Below are 23,271 nucleotides of genomic sequence, written 5' to 3'. Positions count from 1 at the left end.
GATTTTCATTTCTTTCTAAAATGAATTATTTTCACGTGAGGACTTTTTTAGGGATTGACTTTGAATTTCAATTGCACTAGTTAATTTCATTTTTTTTTCTCGTGCTTTGGTTAATTGATTTCATTCGGACTAACTAATCGAACTCAATCAAGTCAAACAGACCTGGTGAAACGAAAGCAGTTAACGATTTGATTAGTTTAACTTTAACGAGGGATTTAACTAAACTGTTATTGATTAGTTTAGATTAGGTCTTGATCGACGACTGCTCACCCCTAAATTTGACGGGTTGACACCATGGGCAAGTGTAAAAGAGGTGTTAGAATAAGTATTAGCGGTTGTTGGGAAACTACAATTCCCTGATAAAAGCGGAACCTAAAACAGAGGTGGTAGGTTATGAAGAAGAATCGTGACCTGTCCAGTTGAAGAGATATCCAACCTCCCTCCTTTATCTCTCTAATAATCTACTACTACTGTAATAATGGGTTTTCAATTTTGTTCCCAATTTTCCATTTTAAGCTTCCTCCTCTAGATATCCCACCCAAATCCTAAACACCAAATATTCTCATTCTCTCTCTCTCTCTACTCCCTGAATTTGTTCCAATCATTACCCTTTACACAATTAGGTTTTCAGGAAATAGAATCATCAAATGAGAAAGTTTGCAGCATAAATTTCCCCACTCCGTTTCAACTTTTCTACGTTCTTCTCTCTCTCTCTCTGTTTATCTATAGCTATTGATCTTTTGATCGATCTATTGGGTTTAAAATGAGTAATTGGGATAGATTTAGGGTATTTAAGTCAGGGTTTGGAGGTAGAGGAAGGGATTCAAGTGAAATCAAGGAAAGGGTAGGTCAATTTTCATCTAGTACTCCTAATTTTGATAGGGTTCAACCTCAACAACCTGGTTATCGTACTATTTACTGCAATGATCGTCAAGCTAATAACCTTCTTGTCAAATTTAAGGTATGATCAGATTGTTCAACTTAAAAAGTTTCATAATTTAGTTATTTTTATGTTTACTCATTTTGGTTTAGACTTGTTAACTTGGAAAGTTTGATCATTTAGTTCAAATATTAAAGATTGAAGGAATTATGCTAGTTAGTTCTACCAGAACTAAATAACTTACCCAATGTTGTGTTAACTACTACGCTCCAAGGGAGACCAGGCAATGGGTTGATCGACTCGCTTATCATGCCCTCCACTCAAACCTTCTAAAGTAGGTAGGTTAAGGGACACTTATAATGTGGAGACTGATGATGACCCGAAAGTCATCTAAAGTAACACATGTAAAGTCGGCCTATTCTCATCGGTGCTGGGTTCACGACCTTCATACGACCGGGAGATGTCCTAAGCTTCAGACGCAACCGCTTTGCTTCTTCTGCTAAACACGTTTTATGACAACAACGCCCAAATATTCGTGATATTTCTCTTAAAGATGTGCAAGTAGTCACTGAGGTGTACATAAGTATGGTTTGGTTTGGATGTTGTGTAGGTTGAATGCAAAATGTTCTTAGTACAATTTGGCATTAAAATTAGGAAAATGAATACTAAGTTCTTCAACTTTGTGAAGATTGCTCCACAGATCATGTACTTTATCTATGTGAAGGCTTATTAGATCTATTGGTTATAATCTGGTCATATTTTTCAGGGAAATTCTATATCGACTACAAAGTTCAACATCCTGACCTTTTTGCCGAAAGGGTTATTTGAACAGGTAAATTGGCATTAGCATGGAATTAGGAAGTATGTAATATCTGATTATACATTCTATCACTCTATGCATCCGATTTTATTCTAAAACTTTTGAACTGTATAATTGTTTTGTTGTCCGTGTTTTTCTTAAACTTCTGCGTTTATGCTTACAGTTTCGGCGGGTAGCTAATTTATACTTTCTTATGATCTCAATCTTATCAGCTACCCCAATCAGGTAAACAGGACATGTCAAAGCAGTGGTGATTAAATATCTTCTAGATTTAAGTACTAAAATGAATTTTATGTTGATGCAGTCCTGTTAATCCTGTAACTAATGCGATTCCACTTAGTCTTGTGCTTTCTGCTTCGCTTGTTAAGGAGGCATTTGAGGACTGGGTGAGTACACTGAGCTATATGATAACAGTAACAAGTGGCTGTTTGTTAATCTCCTACGTCTATTATTGAAAAAAAACTGATTAGTTGATATATTCTAGCTTAAGCACCGGTGTTCATTTAAGCCTAGGTTCAATCACTTCTTGTGGACTGTACTGGCATATTATGAGAATCATTAGAGTATATTTTTGTTCTGGATAACAGAAGCGCTTGAATAATGATAAGGTGATAAATAACTCGCCTACAGATGTTTTGCTAGACCAAAATTGGAAAACTATTCCTTGGAGGAAGCTGCAGGTTGGGGACATTGTTAGAGTAAGTTTTTCCTATTTTCTTCTAAGGCACTTCACGGAAATTGGTATTCATTCTCATGTGGAAGCTGCATTTTATACGATTGCAGGTTAAGCAGGATGGTTTCTTTCCTGCAGATTTGCTTTTCCTTGCTAGTTCAAACCCAGATGGTGTCTGCTACATAGAGGTTTTATTTCATGTTCTTTTATTTGGAATCAGATGAAAACTTAGTCTGTAATAGAAACTCCGCTTGATGTTTTAACTTCTCAGGTTAATGTGTTCTGCGTTGCAGACGGCAAATCTTGATGGCGAAACAAATTTGAAGATCAGAAAAGCATTGGAAAGAACTTGGGATTACTTGAACAATGATAAAGCATCTCAATTTAAAGGTTTTACGCTTTTATCTACCCAGTTATTCTTGATATAAAAATTAGGTGGTATTGAAGAATGATTAGTTGAGTGTTTGTGCTTGTTCATATTGTAAAGAGATCATAGTGGAGACTTTCCCTAACCACCATGTGTTTACACATGGAACCTCTTTGAAGTCTTTCAAAATGACGTTAAAACATTTTCATTTCCGAAAAGGTCATTTTGAACCCGAACTTTCTCTCATTACTTAGTCAGTTATTCACGGTAGTTGTGCGCTTCTGAAACTCTAATGTCAGACTAGTAATTGCTATCCTTTTAATGCCGATGAATTATCTGTGTGTTTGAGCCTCTGATATTTTTCTTATAAAGATTCCTCGTGATTTCAGGGGAAATACGCTGTGAACAACCTAACAACTCGCTGTACACTTTCACTGGTAATCTTTTACTCGAGCAGCAAACACTGCCTCTATCCCCCAACCAAGTTCTATTGCGAGTACGATCTCTCTTTTTCTCTAACGTATTGATTTTTTCAACTTAGAAACTTCGATCCATATAGCTTCATGTTTATTAGACATTAGATTTGGGCTTATTTTACCAGGGTTGCAGTCTGCGGAACACAGAATACATAGTGGGTGCTGTTTTATTTACTGGGCACGAAACAAAGGTGCAGTGAAGTTTCATTGTATAGCATATCTGTCCTCTTTTTCTTGTTTCATATTTTCTTCACAGTTTCTTTTATGCATATGTCGAATTATGCAGTCAGTTTCCTTTTATTATTTGGAAGTTTTGATGCATGACATTCATGTAGCTATAATTGACACATGACTTTTACCTGTATCATGTAAAACATGTAGGTTATGATGAATGCAATGAATGTGCCTTCAAAAAGAAGTACTCTGGAGAGGAAGCTGGATAAGCTTATTCTTACTCTTTTTGGTGGTCTCTTCCTTATGTGTCTTATCGGAGCAATTGGCAGGTAAGTTGCCCCATTAGTAGTTGTTACGTAGTAAAGTTTCTACTCCAATTTCGCTCACGTTCTCAACATGTCAAATCCCTCTCTCCTTTCCACTAACTTCTATGCGATGGTTGAAATATGCAGTGGGGCGTTCATAAACCAAAAGTACTACTACTTAAATCTTCATGATAGTGTAGAAGATCAGTTCAACCCAAGAAACAGATTTGTGGTACCATCTTCAATATAATTTTCTGCATATCAGATCTAGCTCTGCATTTTATAGTAGATTTTACATTTGACAATCTTCTCTCTTTTCTAGGTTGCCAGCCTCACAATGTTTACTCTAATAACTCTCTACTCAACAATTATCCCTATTTCTCTTTATGTTTCCATTGAGGTGAGTGGTGTAGCTAATTCAGTTGATATGGTTTTATACAACGAAATAATTCTTCACTCATAGTTTGCTTATGATCATTTTCTGAATGCTACATTCTGCAAAATGTCAGATGATCAAATTCATTCAATCAACTCAGTTTATTAACAAGGATTTACAAATGTATCATGTTGAAACAAACACCCCTGCATCGGCAAGGACATCTAATCTAAATGAGGAGCTCGGACAAGTATGTTTCCAGTTACTTTGCAATTTTCTTGTCCTTTAGTCATATTAGTATGCTGTATGCATCATGTGCCTCTTGATTATCTGTACTCAACCCATTTATATGATTGATAAGTACTTTCTGCAGTAGCATTTAGTTTCCTTTATGACAAGAGTAGTATGCCCAAAATTAAAAGAGTACGGTTTAATGTACTAGTTTTCCGCTCACAGGTGGAATATATTTTTTCGGATAAAACTGGGACATTGACAAAAAACCAAATGGAGTTCTTTAAGTGCTCCATAGGAGGAGAGGTGTATGGGACAGGTATTACTGAAATAGAAAAGGGAGAAGGTCCGCGGAATGGTGTCGACATTGAGGAGGTATTTATTCTTGTAAATTGTCTGAGGCTCTCTTTTTTATTCATTTTCCCCTCTTTTTTCTTACTTCGGTTTATCTTAGATACCAGACTCAGCAACAGTTGTACATGAGAGGGGTTTCAATTTTGACGATGCAAGGCTTATGCGTGGTGGCTGGAGGAATGAGACCAACTCCGAAACTTGCAAGGTATACAATTTTCAGTAAATATATACATATATATTACATATAGTATTCAATAAAAAAGTCGGAGCAGCCTTTATTTGCATTTGAACAAAGTATCATCTGGATTGATGATTTGATAGCAGTGTTCAATTTTATTGGAAGATGGGACATGAAGATATCTTTGATCTTTCATAAGTACGTTTAGTTCATCCTATGGGGCTTGGTCTTATAAATAATGGTTCTTAACTTTTTATGTCAGTTTCTCTGAGGTTCTCAATTGATGTAGATCTTCATTGTTTGAGTGATAGTGTCTATGGTCTGATTAGCAAATTTGACAAAAGAATGATGGCTATTTGTAAAAAGTCATAAAGTCAACCTAATGGGCAGCGAATGAGACGATTAATTTAGTTGACATGGTTAATTGTATAAGATGAAAATGGTGTCTCGTATTAAGTTATTAATGCTTTTTAAATCCCTTGTAACGAAAATTGTTAATGCACCTTGATGTAGGACAGAAATGGGAAGTTGGAAATAAGGAAGAAAATAGCTTGATTATATTATAGATATAAGAAATAATGCACTAGTATCACACCAGTACAAACTAGGAATCACTCCTAGAGCCCTTAGGCATCACACCTTTGGGGTATTTGCATCACACAAACACATAAAGCTTAACTAGCTGCTGGAATACTCTCTGTCTGTCCTCAAACAGCAGAATACAACCCTTATATATAGCCTAAAACTGACCCTTAATATCCCATACTTCTAGACTTTTAAACTTCTAAACTCCTAGGACATAAATGACATTAAAGAGACACTAGATGACATTAAAGATATTAAAGAGACACTAAAAGACATTAAAGACACTTAACCATCCTAATACTTAGAAACTAGTAGAATCTCCACAAAGACATGTGGATCAGGCCCGCATTATTCAAGGTTCTAAGTGGGCCATTCATGCAAGACACGCCAAATCAAAATTTGGGTCTGGCAATCCTTCTTTTGACGTCTCCCATATGCCTTAAACAGTTGCTGCCATTCATCTCTATCACACCTATAATTATATCTGACGGAATATTCTTAGTCGAAATTTTTGTCCTGAGTAGGAATTCTTCAGATGCCTTGCCATATGTCATACTGTGCTTCCTGAAGGTGACGAATCTCCAGATAAGATTACATATCAGGCTGCATCTCCGGATGAGGCTGCTTTGGTCACTGCTGCAAAAAACTTTGGCTTTTTCTTTTACAGGTTTGAGGTTTCTTTGTGTTACTTTTATGTGGTGGCAAATTCATTTGATTCCTTAATTGCATTTTGCTATCACTTCGAAGTGGAACTACTTGATATGTTTAAGTTAACATTTAGATTATTTTGGTAACCTTATATACTTTATACAGAGGTATGTTTGACGACTTCTGTTTTACTTACCGTCAGTGCTATAACCTTTTCTTTCAGACGTACACCTACTACGATCAAGGTCCGTGAATCACATGTGGAGAAGATAGAGGAAACCCAAGATGTGTCTTACGAAATTCTAAATGTTTTAGAGTTCAATAGGTGGGAACTTGTAAATTTGTAATTTGTCTATATGCTCTGTTGTGTGACTTCTTTCGATAATTATCTTTTCCCTGTAACAGTACAAGGAAGCGTCAGTCTGTCATATGTCGATACCGAGATGGCAGACTTGTTTTATATTGCAAGGTAATGGTCTATGAGGTTGTAGCTCAGTTTATGACGTATAAATTGCGTAGGTAACGAGAAAATTATATACTTCACAGGGTGCTGATACTGTGATTTATGAAAGATTGGCAAATAGTGGTAACACCGTGAAGGACATAACCAGGGAACATCTGGAACAATTTGGATCTGCTGGTTTGCGTACACTCTGTCTGGCTTATAGGAATTTAAGTACTGATTTGTATGAGAAATGGAATGAAAAATTTGTCAAAGCAAAATCTTCTTTGCTGGACCGTGAGAAGGAGCTGGATGAGGTAATCCTCTTTTACAGGCGAACTTTTGGTGGCCCCTAATTCGGACAGTCTGGATCTTCTCAGTTTCTTACTCATCTGAAAGTTCTTTGTAGGTCTCGGATCTTATAGAGAAAGATCTTATTCTGATTGGATGCACAGCTATAGAAGACAAACTTCAGGAAGGAGTTCCTTCATGCATAGTCACTCTTCAGAAAGCTGGCATCAAGATTTGGGTGCTAACTGGGGATAAGATGGAAACAGCAATAAATATAGCTTATGGTGAGTGAGGACAACTAGCTCTTCTCCTCTCAAGTCCCATCTTTTCTCTCTCTAAAATTTGTCTCCTGTCCAAGCAATTTTATAGTTTTTATGTCATTTTCTTCATGATGCAGCTTGTAGCTTGATAAACAATGACATGAAGCAGTTCATCATTAGCTCGGAAACCGATGAGATCAGAGAAGTTGAAAATAGGGTCAGTTGGATTTTTGAAGCACTACTGCTCTAATGGTTATGTAAATGTAAGATTAAAATCGTTTTATTGGGTTCTTTAGCTTCAAATCTTCAACAATTTGTGGTTCAGGGTGATCCAGTGGAAACAAAACGCTTTATCAGGGATATGGTGAAACAAGAACTCCAGAGATGCCTTGAGGAAGCACAATATCTTCTGACTGGTGCATCTCCGATGAAATTGGCACTTATAATTGATGGGAAATGTTTGATTTATGCACTGGATCCAGATTTACGAAAAACTCTGCTCAATCTAAGCTTGAATTGCACTTCAGTAGTTTGCTGTCGAGTTTCTCCATTACAAAAAGCACAGGTTATAATCTGAACATCTTCTCTCTTGATTTAATTAATTGAGGCTTTCGACGATCATATTCGAAATAGAGGGAAAGCGTTCATTGAGATGTTTCCCGTAATCTGCTTTGAAGTTCCTTATGAAAAAGTGCTTTCAAGCACAAAAAAACATATCACTTTTAAGTTTACCATTTACAGGTGACTAGTCTTGTCAAAAAAGGCGCGCATAAGATAACACTTAGTATTGGCGATGGCGCTAATGATGTGAGCATGATTCAAGCTGCACATATCGGAGTTGGCATAAGTGGGCTAGAAGGAATGCAAGCAGTCATGGCTAGTGATTTTGCAATTGCCCAGTTTCGGTTTCTCACTGATCTACTTCTTGTACACGGACGATGGTCATATATGAGAATATGCAAGGTTTTAACTTCTCTTTTGACCCTTTCATATGAGAAATATTCTCAGAAAGTCGTATTTGAAATACCTTCCATTACTCACTCCTCATTTTCTTATTTTTGCAGGTTGTTACATACTTCTTCTATAAAAATCTTACTTTCACTTTGACCCAATTTTTGTTCACTTTCCAAACTGGGTTTTCTGGTCAGAGATTCTACGATGATTGGTTCCAGTCATTGTATAATGTTATATTCACCGCGCTGCCGGTGATCGTTCTTGGACTCTTCGAAAAGGTACCCAACCCATTCTTCCTATAGATGGGTAGCCACTGACTTCTTATTCCATAGATTTTTTAGAACTATCCGAGTATTATCTCTCTGATTGATTCCTTCAATCTTCGCCAGGATGTTAGTGCATCTCTCTCCAAAAAGTATCCTGAGCTATATAAGGAGGGTATTAGAAATACCTTCTTCAAATGGGAAGTTGTTGGAGTCTGGGCTTTCTTCTCTCTCTACCAGTCATTAATCTTATATTACTTCGTAACCGTTTCGAGTCAAAGTGCTCAAAGTTGGTCTGGCAAGCTTTTCGGGCACTGGGATGTTAGTACAATGGCCTTCACTTGTATTGTAGTCACTGTTAATCTTCGTCTTCTTCTGGCCTCTAATTCTATCACAAAATGGCACCACATTAGTGTTTGGGGAAGCATTTTAGCTTGGTTTGTATTTGTTTCGATATATTCTGCACTTATGACCCGATTCGAAAAACAAGTAAGCCCCTCGGTTTTAGCTTATATGTTCATCATTCAGAACTCTTTTTCTTCCGGTCTACTCATCTTGTTGTTTTATGAATTCATTGCAGGATAACGTATACTTCGTCATTTATATCTTAATGAGTACCATATACTTCTATCTTACGCTTCTTCTAGTTCCAGTTATTGCTCTTCTCGGTGACTTTACATACCAAGGGTAAGATATACATACGTACATACATAGATACATACATATACATATACATACATATATAGAGTACCAAAACGAATGGCAGAGCTAGTAGTAGGCTAACCCGAGTTTTAATTGCTATAGATATTTGCGATCTACACTAACTTATTCTGTTCTGTCTATCTATTAAAGTAGCATATATAAACCAGTGCCCCTCTATAAAGATTCCTGGCTTCACCCCTGACAGAGAGACATAGATTAATGCGTTATGAACGTTATGTTGTGGCAAAGAGTTTATACATTCAAATATTTATGAACTGAATCATTATGGTTTTTCAGGCTTCAGAGATGGGGTTTCCCGTACGATTATCAGATTATTCAAGAAATTCACAAAGATGATCCGGAAAACTACTGCCCAATTGGTAAGCAACCGAAACCAGAGAAGGAGAAGAATTACGCTTTATCGCTGTTGCCATTGGTGAAGCGGAAGAAGCATACAGGTTTTGCTTTCGACTCGCCAGGGTATGAGTCATTTTTCGCTTCACAACAAGGTGTTTATGCACCACAGAAGGCATGGGATGTTGTTCGAAGAGCTAGTATGATGAGATCAAAACCTAAAATACCTAGAAAGAACTAGAACTGAATTATAAGTTTAGAGGAAGAACACACATATTTTTACATGTAATCACAAGTATGCGAACCAAATAGAAGGAAAAAAAAACATATCCTATAGTATTTTTTATCTCTTTTCCCATTTTCGGAGATTTTACTTTTTCAGTAGTTTATAATTGTAACAGACTCCATCGAAATTTTGTTGGTCTCTGGATATGAAGTATAATGTGAAGAGAGTTTTAGTATTGTTTTTCTTTTTGATATAATAATATACTGATCAAGTTACCAAGATGATACTAGTAAGGAGGCGAACTACAAGAACAACAAACATAATAAAACTACGTCAACAACCTTTGGTTGGTCCCTCAACAAAAAAAAAAAAAAAAACCTTTGGTTGGAGCTGTAAGAGGTATAGTCTTCCATCCTAGAGGTCAAGGGTTCGAGACACGCTGAACAATTAAAAAAAAACATAATAAAACTACTTGCCTGTACTTCATCATTTGTTTCATCTTCATCATTTATTCACTCATTTCTCTCTCCTCACATTACCAAAAACAGGGGCAACTCCTTGAATTTCTGATTGAAGGTAAAAGGATATGCTATAACCCAAATCTTACTATTTTATTTCTCAAGTAATTGAAAAGTGGTAGTAATAGAATTCATGGCTTTCTCTATAAGCATATGTTGTTTCATTTGGTGATTTTCATTTCTAAATATGTTATCTGAATCGCCCGAGTCTGGACCAAAGTACCATCGGTATCGTGGGCCTGGCCTGATTCCCACCCATAAATTCAACTATAAGGACTCTAAAGAGATATTGAATATTTAAAAACTTACTCCAAATGAGTAAGGACGCATTGTCAACAAAAAAAAAAAGAGTAAGGCCACATGGACTACATTTTTTTACCATGTGACATGGAAGTTCATATGAAATAATCAAAATTATCTACCTAATGTTGAAGTCCTTGGGCCTTACTTGTCCCCAAGTAGTGTTGGACCCATCTCACCCCCAAAAGCTAGCTCAAAAGGCGAGTTAACCCTCTCCCAAAACCAATGTGGGAATAACTCTAACGGAGGTAAAGTTGCAAAAATTGAAGTAAAGAAAGATGTATCATGAAAAGGATTTTGAATAAATTTGTTTATCAGTCTTGTAAAGTTAACGAGTCTAGTATACATGGATTATGTTCTAGGACGACACAAATCAAACAAAAACAAACTTACTATATAATAAGAAGCTTGTTAGAGAAAAAGTATCTTTTTTTCTTTTCTTTAAAGTGAACTGTGAATTGTGGATGCTTCTTTTATTAGTGCAGAGAAGAAGAGCACCAACATCAGCTGTGTTAGGGTTATGCACAAGATCACATGCTTTTGCTTCCAAAATCTATGAGTTATATGGGCATAGAATCTCATGACTTTATTTAACAGAGTTTATAGTGGGTGCATTTTGCTTTTAACATTAAGTAGTATATTGTAGCACAGTATATAGATCAAGTCTTCCACATTTTCACCCCATTACCCGAAAACATAGAAGAGGAAGACATTAGGAGGTTTTGATAGAAGAGATTACCAAAAGTAGACCTACTTCAAACGTAAGTAGCAATCAACCATCCATCAAGTTAGTGAAAAAAGTCCATCAAGAGATAGAAAGAGTTGATTATAAGTGAGGATAGATGATTTCCTTTAGGTCTGGGGTATGCTTTGACTTGTAGCATTTTCTAGCGTTGCTATTTCTTATACCACTTTCACATTTTAGACGTCCACTACCTGGAAAAATATGTCATATGCGTTATTATTTTGCCTTTTAACTGTTTAAGAACATGAATTTAATCATTATTTGTCGGCAATTAAAACATCTATAATCTTGAAAAAGGTAAAAAAAAAATCTATTATTCGAAAATTTCGTATTATACTTTTGGCAGAACTATATTTGGGTCCCTTTGGTTGGTGAATAGAGTAAACAGATCCAACAAAAGGAGAAGCACCATATCTAACAGAGACTAGGGCTTCTAACTTACTCTTTATGGACCCAAATCTATACAAATATAAAGTAAAAAATGAATGTTCCCTCCACATCATCTTCAAAAACCTACTTGTTAAGTTTTCTTCTTCTTTTTCCTCTTAAATTCTAAGTTCAAGCTCCAAAAAAAGTGAAACAGAAAGAAACAGAATCACTTAGGCCTATAAAGAAAACCAACCACTTCTTATACACCCATTATAGATATCTATTGAGAGATGGTTTTCCTCTACTACTCTTGTTTATATGTCCTTTGGAAACACAAGGCATGTTTGGTGAAATTGTACTAGAAGAGAAGCCAAAGGAGAGAGAAGAGTTATGGGTCGAAGTCGAATTTTTACAACTTTGCTTGGTGTTATAATTTTGGCTTGTTTTGTTAGAGTTTTGATTGTTGGAGGACTCATAAATGAAGATAACAAACTAACAAGAAGAAACTCAAAGTGTTTAGAGGTGATAGCAAAAGATAGACATGGTGATGGTATTCATGAAGCTGGTTTGGACACCAATTCTATGAGTAAGAGAAAGGTTCCTCATGGGCCTGATCCTATTCACAACAGGTGCATATATACATTAAATTATGGCATATAAGTTTATTTCTAGGATCACTTGAGTATTGACTTAGTTCATCTAAGCCCATAATAAAGGATGAAATTTCGGTTTTAGTGGAGATTTCGGTAGGCATAGAAATAGAAATGTTTCAAACATTTTTGCCGAAACATTTCGAGATTTAATTTATATGATCAGGCATTGTTAAGAGAAAGTAATTAAATTTTTAATTTCGGTAGGAATGGGAATGAAAATATTTCTGTCATTTTCGCTGAAATATTTCAAAATCTTTGAGGGTATCCGAATTATTTCTTATAATAGTTTAATATGTATGTTATGCGTTTATCAGATATACCCAGTTTCTTGTTTTAATCGATATTTAGTTTTTATACGGACCTCATATAGACAGTCTCATGTCGAGATGGATCCAGTCAAACCCGTCAGACCCTGGGCTCATGTTAGAGGTGTACTATGCAGAGACGGGCCAGCACCGTCTTTACATGTATGGACGGGCCCGTGCCGTCTATACATGTAGCATTTCTATTAACTTGGTCTTTGGAGGAACAAAGACATGAAATCTTTAGTTCTTTAATTCTCTTATTTCAAGAGGAGTAAAAGGGATCTCTTAACAAAAAAAAAAGAGGAGTAAAAGGGACTAAAGGTGGGGTGAAATGAGACACTTTAGTCATAACTCATTAGGGAACCATTAGCTGAAGTAGTGAACATCTTTATTGCTTTTACCTATTTAAAAATTTACTTATCTCATCTTTACTTTTCTTTCTCTTTTTTGTTTTAAATGACTCATTCTCATAGTTCGCATAATATTTAACCACAACATATCATCAAAAAAAAAAAATTAAAAAAATTTAACCACAACAGTCCAATTTCAATTGAAGTCATCCTAGGTGACATTGGAGGTCCGAATTGACTTGATACGGATTTCAAAATGTTTATTTTTAGGATGACTATTGATGTTTGACTCGTCTAGATGAATAATTTATTTTGAGTTTATTTGAGTCAGACAAGTTATATGAGTTACAATTGCAAGTAAAGTAATGGTAGGTGGCGTTTGAGGTCGAAATTGACTTGATTCGAATTTCAGAATGTTTGTTTTTTGGCTGACACTTGATGTTTGACTCATCCTAATGAATAATTCAGACAATCAAAAGGAAAAAAACACGTTAGTATTTATTTTTTGTGAAATGTCGGTGATTTTTATTTTTTTCAAATATCAAATTTGCAGGAGGGCAGGAAACTCTAGAAGACCACCTGGTCAAGCTTCAACCCCATGAAAGAAAGCTTCATAGATCAGTATTTGTGCAGGAAATGAAATCTCAAGATGGGTATCATGCATCTGGCATGTATTAAAATTTTCATTTAAATATTAACAATGGGAAAAGGGTAAGTTATATGCACAAGTGTTGTTTTTTTATATATTTGTTTGGTTTTGTGTTAGTGCAAGAAGTAAACAAGTTAAAGAAACTTGCTTTGCAGTCACTCTACTTTTCTCTTCTTTTTTTTGAGAGAGGGAGAGATGAGCTTCTTAATATAAGGACAGAAAAATGCTAGAGAACAAGAAAACCAGACAGCATATATCTATGTACAAATCCTATGTAGACTATGTTCATTCGTGCTTTCGATGATTCTGATCCAGAAAACAGTAAATCACGACAAGTTACTAAGATTTCTTCCGAATGTCGGCCTAATTTTTTTTGTTCTTTAGCATTACTTGAGGAAAACCCAAGCTTAAACAACCATCTCTAAAACTTTTTGCCATTGGTTGGTTTTGTTTTTTTTCTTTTCTTTTCTTTTGGTCATCTCTATATTGTATTTCTTGATTAAAGACCAAAGTCCCACCACCAATGATAGTTTAGTTTTGTCTTTGTTAGATAATGTTTTCTATGTCAAACTTAATGGTTCTATTTGAAATTTCAAAGGAAACAATGATATTCATAAATATCCCACTCTTTATATGGTCAAGGTTTCTTTTTTGTTGGAACCACTAAAGAAGAGGAAGAGGCAGAAGAAGAAGAATGATTTTTACATCAATTTTATTTCTCTTGAAATACAATTGCTCTACCTAGAAATAAGATAAAACATGTTGTGCTTTAACAATAAGACTGTGATTGGGATTTTAGGCCCACCCAAAAGGGTGGATAATTTGGGGCACCACACTTCGTCTGTACAGAAATCGGATTGTTTCACAACACACCCTGACTTCATCATAGATATTGAGAACATGCTACAGGATTGTGCACACTAGCGTTCCAAGCTACTAGCGAGAATGCGAGATACTATTTGGCTGTTTGCTTCGGAATTCTAGTGTCCCGCGGTTTAAAACCATCACTACAGAACAGTTTAAAAACCATCACTAGAGAAGGTGCCTAATCCCTACAAAGGAAAAGAAAAGTACCTTCATGTTATCAGAAAATCAAATGGAAGAGTAAGGGGTTAAATTAGACCAACTTAATGAATGACCAAATTTCGTTTTACTTGAACATGAAAGAAAGCTAAACTACATATTATAGAATATTTTGACTAAGATTGATACCTCTATATATTCTTCGTTCGTGCACTAAGTCTCTTTAAGAATGTTTTTCATCAATTTATCACCACAAAACAATAAAAATGAACTTCATTTGTTTTTAACTAACCAATGTATTTTGAATGCCTCAGAAAAAATTATAAATCTTTTATGTTACATTGCATTTACATCACAAACAACCCGAATAGGATGTAGTAAAGGAAAAAAAAATGCCATTTTGAAGAATCCAAAGACAAGGAGGAAGAAGGCGTGCAAAACTTTTTGAAGCATTATGTTGTCGTGTCCGTTCTCTCCCTTGTACTAAACCTAATTTAGCATATTTGCACATATGTTTGAATCTCTTGTGTCTGCACAAAATAAAAATACCAAACCTCAAAGTTGAGCATCATTTACAATTCCTTGTGTAAATTCAACATTCGAAGATGTCAAGATACATAGATTCTGAATATATATTTGTTGAAGAAAATACAAGAACAAATAGCACGGGTAATGCATTTGACATGTTTATATACATAGAAGTTCGTCCAAATATTCTTCTTATCCACGGGATGGACATTGGACAATGTATGAAACTCAGTTAGAGTTACTAACAAGAAAGTCCATATATTATCGAAATGATGGATTTCTTCGTGTTTTAGTCAAGAAACTTCTATAGTTCATCTCCTCCCAATAAGGCTCGCAATGGAGGCATGGTTGGGAAAAAAAAGGATGATTCGATCTTACATTCGTATAAGCATCACAATGACTACAGATGACATTATTAGAGATATCACAAAGAGGGATGGTCAAAGCACAGAAACAGAACCATATTAAGAAATTATGACACAATTTAGAGGATGAGAAGAGAACCTTATTTGCCGAGACCATCTGAGATCATATTATAATTACGCCAAAGATCCTGCAGATGTTTAGCTATCTCTCTAAGAACTTGAATTCCTTCGTCACCTTTCTTGAGTGACAGAAGAGTACGCTTTATGAATTCGCGATCTCTTTCAAGCAACATCAACTTCTCATAAAGATGAGATACGGGTTTTCTACTATTGGTGTTACTTCCTTCTCCTGTCACCATGAAAATGAGATAAAAAAATGAAAATGATGATTATTGACACTTGTACTGGATAAAGGACAATAGTTCGAAATTTCAGATCTTTCACCTTTACCTTCATCTTCGAGATTAGATGGGTTCGGATGAAGGAGGTCAGTCAAAGAAGACGACTGAATCTTGTTTTCTAATACTCTTAATTGATCCATACTATAATGCCACTCTTCTTCGAAGTCTAAAAAGGACCTTTCTACCTCTGACGACCCAATTGGAAAAGGATTAAGCTCATTTTCTGAGATATCGATGTCATATTTTCGACTAGCAGGTGAGTCAAGTGTAGGATCCATATCTTGGTTATCATCATAATCATTATTCAACGCCTTATATCCCCCGATATTTAGACTAGTAGACAATCTAAGTCTAGGACTCAAATCTTGGTAATCCTTCTTCCCTGACGCGTTATATCCCTCAATATTTAGACTAGTAGACGATGTAAGTCTAGGACCCAAATCTTGGTGATCCTTATTCCCTGGCGCCTTATATCCCTCAGTATTTCTACTAGTAGGGGAATTAAGTCTAGGACTCAAATCTTGGTGATCCTCATTTGCCAACGCTTTATATCCCTCAGTGTTTCGAATAGTAGGCGAGTTAAGTCTAGGACTCAAATCTTGGTGATCCTCATTCCCCAATGCCTTATATCCCTCAGTATTTCGACTAGTAGGCGAATTTAGTCTAGGACTCAAATCTTGGCTATCCTCAGTAGCCAATCTTTTATACCCCTTACTATTTCGAATACTGGGTGAGTTAAGTCTAGGACTCAAATGTTGGTAATCATCGGCGAAAGATTTGTGTCCCTCAATACGATGATCGCCTGAAGATTCTCTGTAAGATCTCAACTCTATTTCCAAATTCTTGATTTCCTCCTCTCTTTTACTAAGAAGATCTTTCAAGATTTGAAGTGATTCTTGATCATATTCTGCTTGCTCCTCCATTATTCTTTGGTACTGTAAAGCCTCCATTTGAATTGCTGCCTTCTCTGCTTGCAACCTGGTGATCATGGCCATTGCATGGTTCACAGCCACGGCAGAAGAACTTCTTTCTTCGTCTAATTCCATGTACATATCTATCAGTGTTTTTCGATCTAAACGTACTTGTCTCTTCAAATGATGCAAAATCGACTCAGAATCTGCTTCACTTGCACTATTTCCATCTACAGATTCAGTTCCCGAATCTGATTTTTCGGTTGGTGATCTTCTTGGAATCTTAGGAGGCCATTTAGAGCTAGTTGTAGTGGTATCAGTAAAAGGGTAAACAGAAAACCTATTTGTTGTCTTCATAGAAGTAGGAGTTTTGGAGGATTCTTCATTTAAATCTTCACAATCTGGAAGTAATGGAACAGTGGCAGCTTTCATGTCCTCCTTACCTGTTAAAAATAAATCATCTGAATGCATAAAAGCTATGAAAATTAAAAACTAAAATATGATCAAATTTCAAAAGCTCACCTTGATTGTCCCTGGTCAAAGCATTTGATCCATATTCTTCATCTGGAATTTCCGACTCTGTGTCTGACAATATCTGACGTATTGGATCAAAAGCACGCAACTCGTCATTTTTCGCAGAGACTGATCCTCGAGGAGAAGGAGTAGGAGCTCGAGGAAATTCATTGTCGTTAAGTAACGAATTCTGATCGAGTTCTTCTAAGGATGATAATGTGACTCCTTGAGGCTGTCCACAACAAGAACACCCAGGGAAGGTATTCTTTCCATTCTGCAATAATCTTCCCTTTCCTCCAATGGGTAATCTCAAATGAGAGAGTTCAGATTTAGAACCCAAAATTCCGACCTGAGAATCATCACTCAAACCAGAATGGGTCTTGCTTTCGGTGGTGAATGACAAGAAACATCTTTCGCACATGAACCGGATGTCAGAGAGTCTTCGATGAATGTGGCAGAAGACCAAGGATGAAACTTCTTTCCTGTGATCTTCACAGATGGAATCATTGTAATACAAATTTCTTCGAAGAAGAACATGATCGATCCTAGTGCAAAGGAAACAAGGGATTCTCAAGTTGAAAAAACGAGCAAATTCGTTAGCAATGAAAGCTACAACACCATTGAGAAACATCACAATTATAACAATCCATTGAAGAACAATGTAAATTAGAAATTGGACCATTAAAAGAGCCATGAAGTATAACACAAATTGTGGGATTTTTCTGCGCTGTTGTTGTTCTTTATTTCTGCCATGATCTTCGAGCTTTTGATCAACTAGTTGATCTGACGAACTCGGTGCCATCTCCAGAGAATGAGATATAGAGAAATTCCAGATTACAAAACTGAATTATCAAAAGTTTTCGGTTCTTTTCTTCTTTGGGTTATTGAAATTAATGATGTAGAAGAAGGATGAGATTGAAGGTCATGACCTGTGCAGGTAGAACAACTCAACACAGATCATGATCTGTCTATCTCTCATCTCCGTCTTCTTTCTCTTGCTTTCTTTCTGAGGAAAATGGGGGAAAGAGGAGGATAGAGAAAGGGAGACAGGTGGAGAGGGAGAGAGAGAGGTCTAATCCAAATTTCCAAAAGTTAGGTTCTGTAGTCAACTTGGTTATTAATAGAAATTAGGGGATCTTCCTTGGGGGAAATACCTAAAATAACGGCCCATCATGCAATTATTACTTTTCTTTTCTTATTTTGGGTAAACAGTACTATTTCATCAAAAGTATGAAACTAAAAGAGATAAACTTATATGATTTATCTTTATGCAAAAAAAAAACTTATATGATTTATCACATAATGATTATCTATTACAACTTACAAGAAGCATTAACATTGTCAGTCCACCAAAGCGATTGCTAAGTTGAAATCGATCCTAACTCCATATCGGACTCGCGTGTAGCTCAGAACGAAGCAATCCTGCAGTTTGTGCGCATAGCCATGGAAATTTCTAATCTAATGACTCCCTTATTGGTGACATCAAAAAGGAGGAAAATATCTCCTCTGAGCTCCACTCTAACTATTGAACGCCAGAGAACCGACATTGATCGTAGTGTAAGCCAATAGTCTGACGCACTGGAATAATGATGTGTGGTGATTTTTATGTGGCGAATTTCGTCCACAAACATAGTAGGGTCTTAAGTTTTTAATCACAATACAGGGGTTGATGATGAAAGATCAACGGTTAAATCATAATCCATAAATGAAAAAAACTAATAAGAGCAGGTTCATGTTAAAATAAGAACTAATTTCATTTAATGATTCAACCGACAAGTGAATCTCGTAATTCTACATAAAGTACATTGTAACCTCATAGTGTAATCTTCAAACTGGACTTCTCTAAATCTTTTCACAGATACAATACTACAAACGTCAAAGAACCCTAAGAGGACTCTTTTATCTGTATAAACAGAATAACATATCCTGCTGGGTGCAAAATACTACGGAAAAAGAACAAAGAAAATTGTAATAGAAATACGTAAATCAAGTAAAATGAAAATCATACCACTCACTTAAGAAAGTTGCGGAACTTAACTTGAGATACAGAGATGATATATGGTGCGAAATTGCTGAACTCCAAATGCTTTACATGCTCATCGATTTGTCCCATTTTCTCACTGGGTCTACTCTGGATGATTACCGTGTTCTTTGCCGAAAATCAGCGGAAACTCGTCAAACTGTTCAGAGAAATCGTGATTCTCACTAATGGTCCTTAATGACTGGTAAACCTGGTACATAGATGGCCTGTCCTTTGGCCTAGAAGCCGCACAAGTACAAGCAACCCTAAGAAACTTCAAGATTTCTTCATCGAACCCCGTTTCCCAGATAGATTTATCAATGGCATCCTTTATTCTACCAGAGCTGGAGAGCCGGTTCACCCAATCTATTAGGTTACCCTTGAATCCTTCGTCGGCGTTATTAACTTCAAGAGGTTTCTGCCCAGTCACCAATTCAAGAAGCACTACCCCAAAAGCAAATACATCTCCTTTTAGAGATGCAACCATGGTGCTCGAGTACTCAGGAGCCACATAACCAAACTCTCCAAAATCTCCATGGTTAAAAGTGCTGTCACGAGAATTAGGAGAGGTCAATAGCTTAGGAAGTGCAAAATCTGTTACCCTAGCATCAAAATCTTCATCGACAAGAACCACATTACAGCTAATGCTTTGGTGGAGGAACGGCTCCGAACAGCCATGATGAAGCCAAGCAAGTCCTCTAGCAGCACCAATACCAATTTTAAGCCTAGTCACCCAGTCCAATCGACCATGCTGACTATTCATATCACCAATTCCATGTAATTTAGATAACAGAGTTCCATTAGGCATGTGCTTGTAAACCAAAATCTTCTCATTTTCTACAACACAAAACCCTAAAAGCGGGACCAAATTTGGATGCCGAAGTTGTCCTAATTTATTCATTTCAGACCTGAATTGCTTCTCATTGAGCTTACAATTATTCAACTGTTTAAGAACAAGCGATGATCCATCAGGCAAAACAGCCTTATACGAAGTCCCAGTTCTAGTTGAACTAATAATGTTTTCTGGATCAAAATTATCAGTAGCCTCCATTAAATGAACCAACTTAAGTTTCACTAATGGCTTCTTAAACAAAGAAACCTGATCTAATTTATGAGCCCTAAATTTCTCTGCTAAACAACTATTAACATCTTTACTAGCTCCTTCTCCTTTCTTTCTTCTACTACGACTACTATTCGATCTAATGAAGAACCACCAAATTGCAAACCCTAACAACAAAGAAACAGCAGCACCAAAAACAGCAGCAGAAATGACTATAATTAGGTTTCTTTTTTTTCTCATTCCACCACAATCAGATCCAAGTGGTTGACCACAAAGTCCACTATTCCCATCAAAATCGGTTACATCAAAATCAGAAAAAGATGATGGAATCTGACCAGATAGATCATTATTAGCTACTGATAATTTCTTCAAACGACTAAGACTAGATAATTCACAAGGGATCAAACCTGATAATCGATTATCTTTCAAAATCAAAGTATTAAGATACTTACAATTAACAAGTTGAGAAGGAATTTCACCAGAAAGATCATTTCTGGATAGATCTAAATGAACAAGATAAGGCAACCATTGACAGATTTGAGAAGGAATAGTACCAGAGATAGCATTATCAGAAAGTTCAAGAATCTGAAGACTTCGACAGTACTTAAGTGAATCAGGTATTTTACCTTGAAGATTCATTGACGGAAGTTGTAAACCTATTAGACGATTTTCTTTTTCGTTCCAGCATGAAACACCAACGAATCTACAAATATAACCAATGGAAGTATTGGAGAAAGTCCACGAACTTAGCTTCTCTTGAGGATCTGTTAGTGAATCTTTTAAACCTTGAAGGCATTTGAAATCATCTTCTTCAGCTATCACTGAAACAAGAAGGAGAAAAACTATGAAGGTTGATAAGACTCTGTTTCTCTCTCTTGATCTGTTCATGGCGAAGATTAAAGTGTTTCAGATCTCCAGTTCGAGCCTTTTGAGTGCTTCTAGTTAGGGTTTCGTATCTGCTAATCTGCAGGTTCAAGAGCATTGACTTCAATCAAACTTAGAGAGAGAGATTACAGTAGTTTGTATTAACTGATGTCCATTAAACGCACCGAGAGAATGAGTAGTAGTAAAGTGAAGATTAAAAGTAAGATTAGTGCTTTTAAGAGTTGACTAATCACTAATATTTGGCTTTATATGAAGTTTACTGGTACTAATAAAAGATCCTTATGATTTATTTGGATTTTTGTCAATGAGGAAGACTGGAGTTCAACTTATGGTCAATTCTTTGAATTGACATGTCTCTTTCAATGGTAGCTGTCCACACTAGTAATTGTCTCACGGTCCCTCCCATTATTAGATCAAATAGCATTTCTTATGTTACAAATTGTTTAAAATTTAGCATGTTAGTGTCCAATGCCTTTAACAAAAAAAAAAAAAAAAAAATGTTAGTGTCCAACGTTTTATTATCCGTTTATATCATTAAATTTTAAAATGATATCCTTCAGACATATGTAAAACGATATGTTTTTGAAATATAGATGTGAAAATGGATAAATTAGTATTTATTTGCTACGTAATTAGAGTGATGGAGTGAGAGATATCGAGACTAATGGAAATATAGGTGGGACTTAAAAAAAAATTGTTGAAGAACTATAAGGTTGATAAAACTCATGAGTTCAATGTTGTTGTCAAGAATCAATCCAAATAAAAGATTGTAAAGAAAAATTGTTTGAACTTGAAAACGAGTTCTAGTAGTAAATTTAGTATTCTCAATGACTAAATTAAGGATTGGCTTTCGTTTCACAGTATGAGCTCCTAAAAACGCAAAACCACCATGTGATGGTCCATCATAGACTCATAGTAGAGAATTAATGTGAGAGTTTTTGGTTGTATTGCATGTCGACAATGTACCTATTTTGTCTTCATCGGGAAATGTTTATCTAATTCCATTTAGACTCTCTCTTTGAAAATCTCCTTCTTTTCTCTTTGTTTCCTTTCTTTTGACTTTCTTCTTCATCATCCCAAAGTGGGGATGGGATAGAAGATGTTGGTAAGTTGGTTTACCAAAACTAGGATCAATTCATTTGGGGGGTTTTAAACCGTTGGTGCCGAATATATTTTTCCTATCCCAAATTCCCAATAAACAAGTCCATTAGATCACGGGCTTGGGCCTTTTGAGAAATGATCCGAGAAAGTTTGTTCTGCGCGTGGGCTTAGCCAGGCCTAACATATAGGCCCACAAAACCACTACTTGTGATGGCGCGTACGCAGAGTCCCGGAGACGCGGGAGCAATAGAGGGCAGAGAAAGAGCGCGGGAATAGAGAGGCTTAATGTTCTGGCGGGAAGGTAACCAACCATCAAAATCAAATATTTAACCTAATTCAAGAGTTTGGTAACGGATAATCTTTAGTCATCAAACATGATCTTGCACAAAAATACTACTTAGGGTTATACTAGTAAAATGTGGCTACGTTCTTGCATGATCGCAAAATAATTGTTGTGTTTTAAGAGTAGTACCGACCCTGACTTTTGGAAGGTCTTAGGCGAACATATCGACGGGCCCCTACACCATATATTAATCTTGGCCTTTGTATGATTTTGTTTTTGTCTTTTAAACTTTCTATGAATTGGAGTGTGTTCACCACTTTAGCTTTAATTAGTTTCGCTAAACGAACTACACATTAGTACGGTTTTCAAACATTTGTTCTTTTAAAAGGAAAAAAATTATTTATAAAGTTATTTATCTCATAGGAGTAGGACCTTAGACCTTAGTTCTAACCACCTACTCTACCAATTCTACTCCCCAAACAAATTTGATACTTGTGTGTATAAAAAAAATACATATACCAATACTATAAATGTATATAAATGTTATATAAATGGAGGGCCTTCTAAATTTGGGGGTCCTAGGCGGCCGCTTGATTCGCTTATGCTCAGGGCCAACCCTGTTTCAGAGTTTCCCTTCTTTACTATAGCTACTTAAACAACCTATAGGAACTCTAGTCATGTCTTTTTACAAGTTTTATTTGTGCAACATGAGTACTTCTTCAAATTTCGATAC

The 23,271-nt window shown here is 36.0% G+C and overlaps 2 protein-coding genes and 1 pseudogene across 6 annotated transcripts; 1 reads left to right on the top strand and 2 right to left on the bottom strand.

Moving 5' to 3' along the window:
- The first annotated feature begins 40 nt into the window (after nucleotides 1-40).
- LOC147563084 (phospholipid-transporting ATPase 3-like) lies at nucleotides 41-9,794 on the top strand. 3 transcript variants are annotated; one of them, XM_086634477.1, is made up of 27 exons: nucleotides 41-961; nucleotides 1,647-1,712; nucleotides 1,864-1,925; nucleotides 2,005-2,086; nucleotides 2,288-2,398; nucleotides 2,484-2,561; nucleotides 2,667-2,763; nucleotides 3,130-3,236; nucleotides 3,342-3,407; nucleotides 3,598-3,719; nucleotides 3,843-3,927; nucleotides 4,018-4,095; nucleotides 4,205-4,321; nucleotides 4,528-4,677; nucleotides 4,757-4,861; nucleotides 5,944-6,086; nucleotides 6,291-6,392; nucleotides 6,473-6,536; nucleotides 6,614-6,826; nucleotides 6,919-7,084; nucleotides 7,198-7,277; nucleotides 7,386-7,625; nucleotides 7,802-8,023; nucleotides 8,125-8,292; nucleotides 8,404-8,766; nucleotides 8,858-8,964; nucleotides 9,277-9,794. In XM_086634477.1, the coding sequence occupies exons 1-27, from the start codon at nucleotides 764-766 to the stop codon at nucleotides 9,572-9,574; spliced, it is 3,690 nt and encodes a 1,229-aa protein (XP_086490603.1). In that variant the 5' UTR covers nucleotides 41-763; the 3' UTR covers nucleotides 9,575-9,794. The 3 variants fall into 3 exon arrangements, with proteins under 3 accessions (XP_086490603.1, XP_086490616.1, XP_086490611.1); XM_086634490.1 differs by having other exon boundaries at nucleotides 2,645-2,763; XM_086634485.1 differs by having other exon boundaries at nucleotides 359-961; nucleotides 2,331-2,398; nucleotides 2,645-2,763.
- A 4,953-nt stretch (nucleotides 9,795-14,747) lies between these two features.
- Nucleotides 14,748-18,711, bottom strand: LOC147563083 (uncharacterized). The gene is made up of 4 exons (XM_086634446.1): nucleotides 17,199-18,711; nucleotides 15,815-17,119; nucleotides 15,504-15,713; nucleotides 14,748-15,001 (listed from the first exon to the last, which is right to left on the bottom strand). The coding sequence occupies exons 1-3, from the start codon at nucleotides 17,989-17,991 to the stop codon at nucleotides 15,505-15,507; spliced, it is 2,307 nt and encodes a 768-aa protein (XP_086490572.1). The 5' UTR covers nucleotides 17,992-18,711; the 3' UTR covers nucleotides 14,748-15,001; nucleotide 15,504.
- Nucleotides 18,375-21,336, bottom strand: LOC147563082 (putative inactive receptor kinase At1g27190 pseudogene; annotated as a pseudogene). 2 transcript variants are annotated; one of them, XR_015223369.1, is made up of 2 exons: nucleotides 19,205-21,336; nucleotides 18,375-18,711 (listed from the first exon to the last, which is right to left on the bottom strand). The product of XR_015223369.1 is annotated as a putative inactive receptor kinase At1g27190 pseudogene, transcript variant X1 (transcript). The 2 variants fall into 2 exon arrangements; XR_015223370.1 differs by having other exon boundaries at nucleotides 19,228-21,336.
- Between the last annotated feature and the right edge of the window lie 1,935 nt (nucleotides 21,337-23,271).

Source organism: Eschscholzia californica, unplaced genomic scaffold (assembly GCF_041429995.1).
Source record: "Eschscholzia californica isolate CP2 unplaced genomic scaffold, dmEscCali1.0.p SCAF_1, whole genome shotgun sequence".
NCBI lineage: Eukaryota > Viridiplantae > Streptophyta > Magnoliopsida > Ranunculales > Papaveraceae > Eschscholzia > Eschscholzia californica.
Note: the sequence above shows the minus strand (reverse complement) of the source record. Positions and strands in the feature narration are given on the sequence as shown.

Excerpts from the sequence above, each read along its gene's own strand:
- LOC147563084 (XM_086634477.1), top strand. The coding sequence starts at position 764 with ATGAGTAATTGGGATAGATTTAGGGTATTTAAGTCAGGGTTTGGAGGT. Across the intron at positions 2,087-2,287 it reads AGGAGGCATTTGAGGACTGG|AAGCGCTTGAATAATGATAA; the intron begins GTGAGTACACTG and ends TCTGGATAACAG. Across the intron at positions 3,237-3,341 it reads CCAACCAAGTTCTATTGCGA|GGTTGCAGTCTGCGGAACAC; the intron begins GTACGATCTCTC and ends TTATTTTACCAG.
- LOC147563083 (XM_086634446.1), bottom strand. The coding sequence starts at position 17,991 with ATGGCACCGAGTTCGTCAGATCAACTAGTTGATCAAAAGCTCGAAGAT. Across the intron at positions 17,120-17,198 it reads TTTGACCAGGGACAATCAAG|GTAAGGAGGACATGAAAGCT; the intron begins GTGAGCTTTTGA and ends TATTTTTAACAG. Across the intron at positions 15,714-15,814 it reads ATCTAATCTCGAAGATGAAG|GAGAAGGAAGTAACACCAAT; the intron begins GTAAAGGTGAAA and ends TCATGGTGACAG.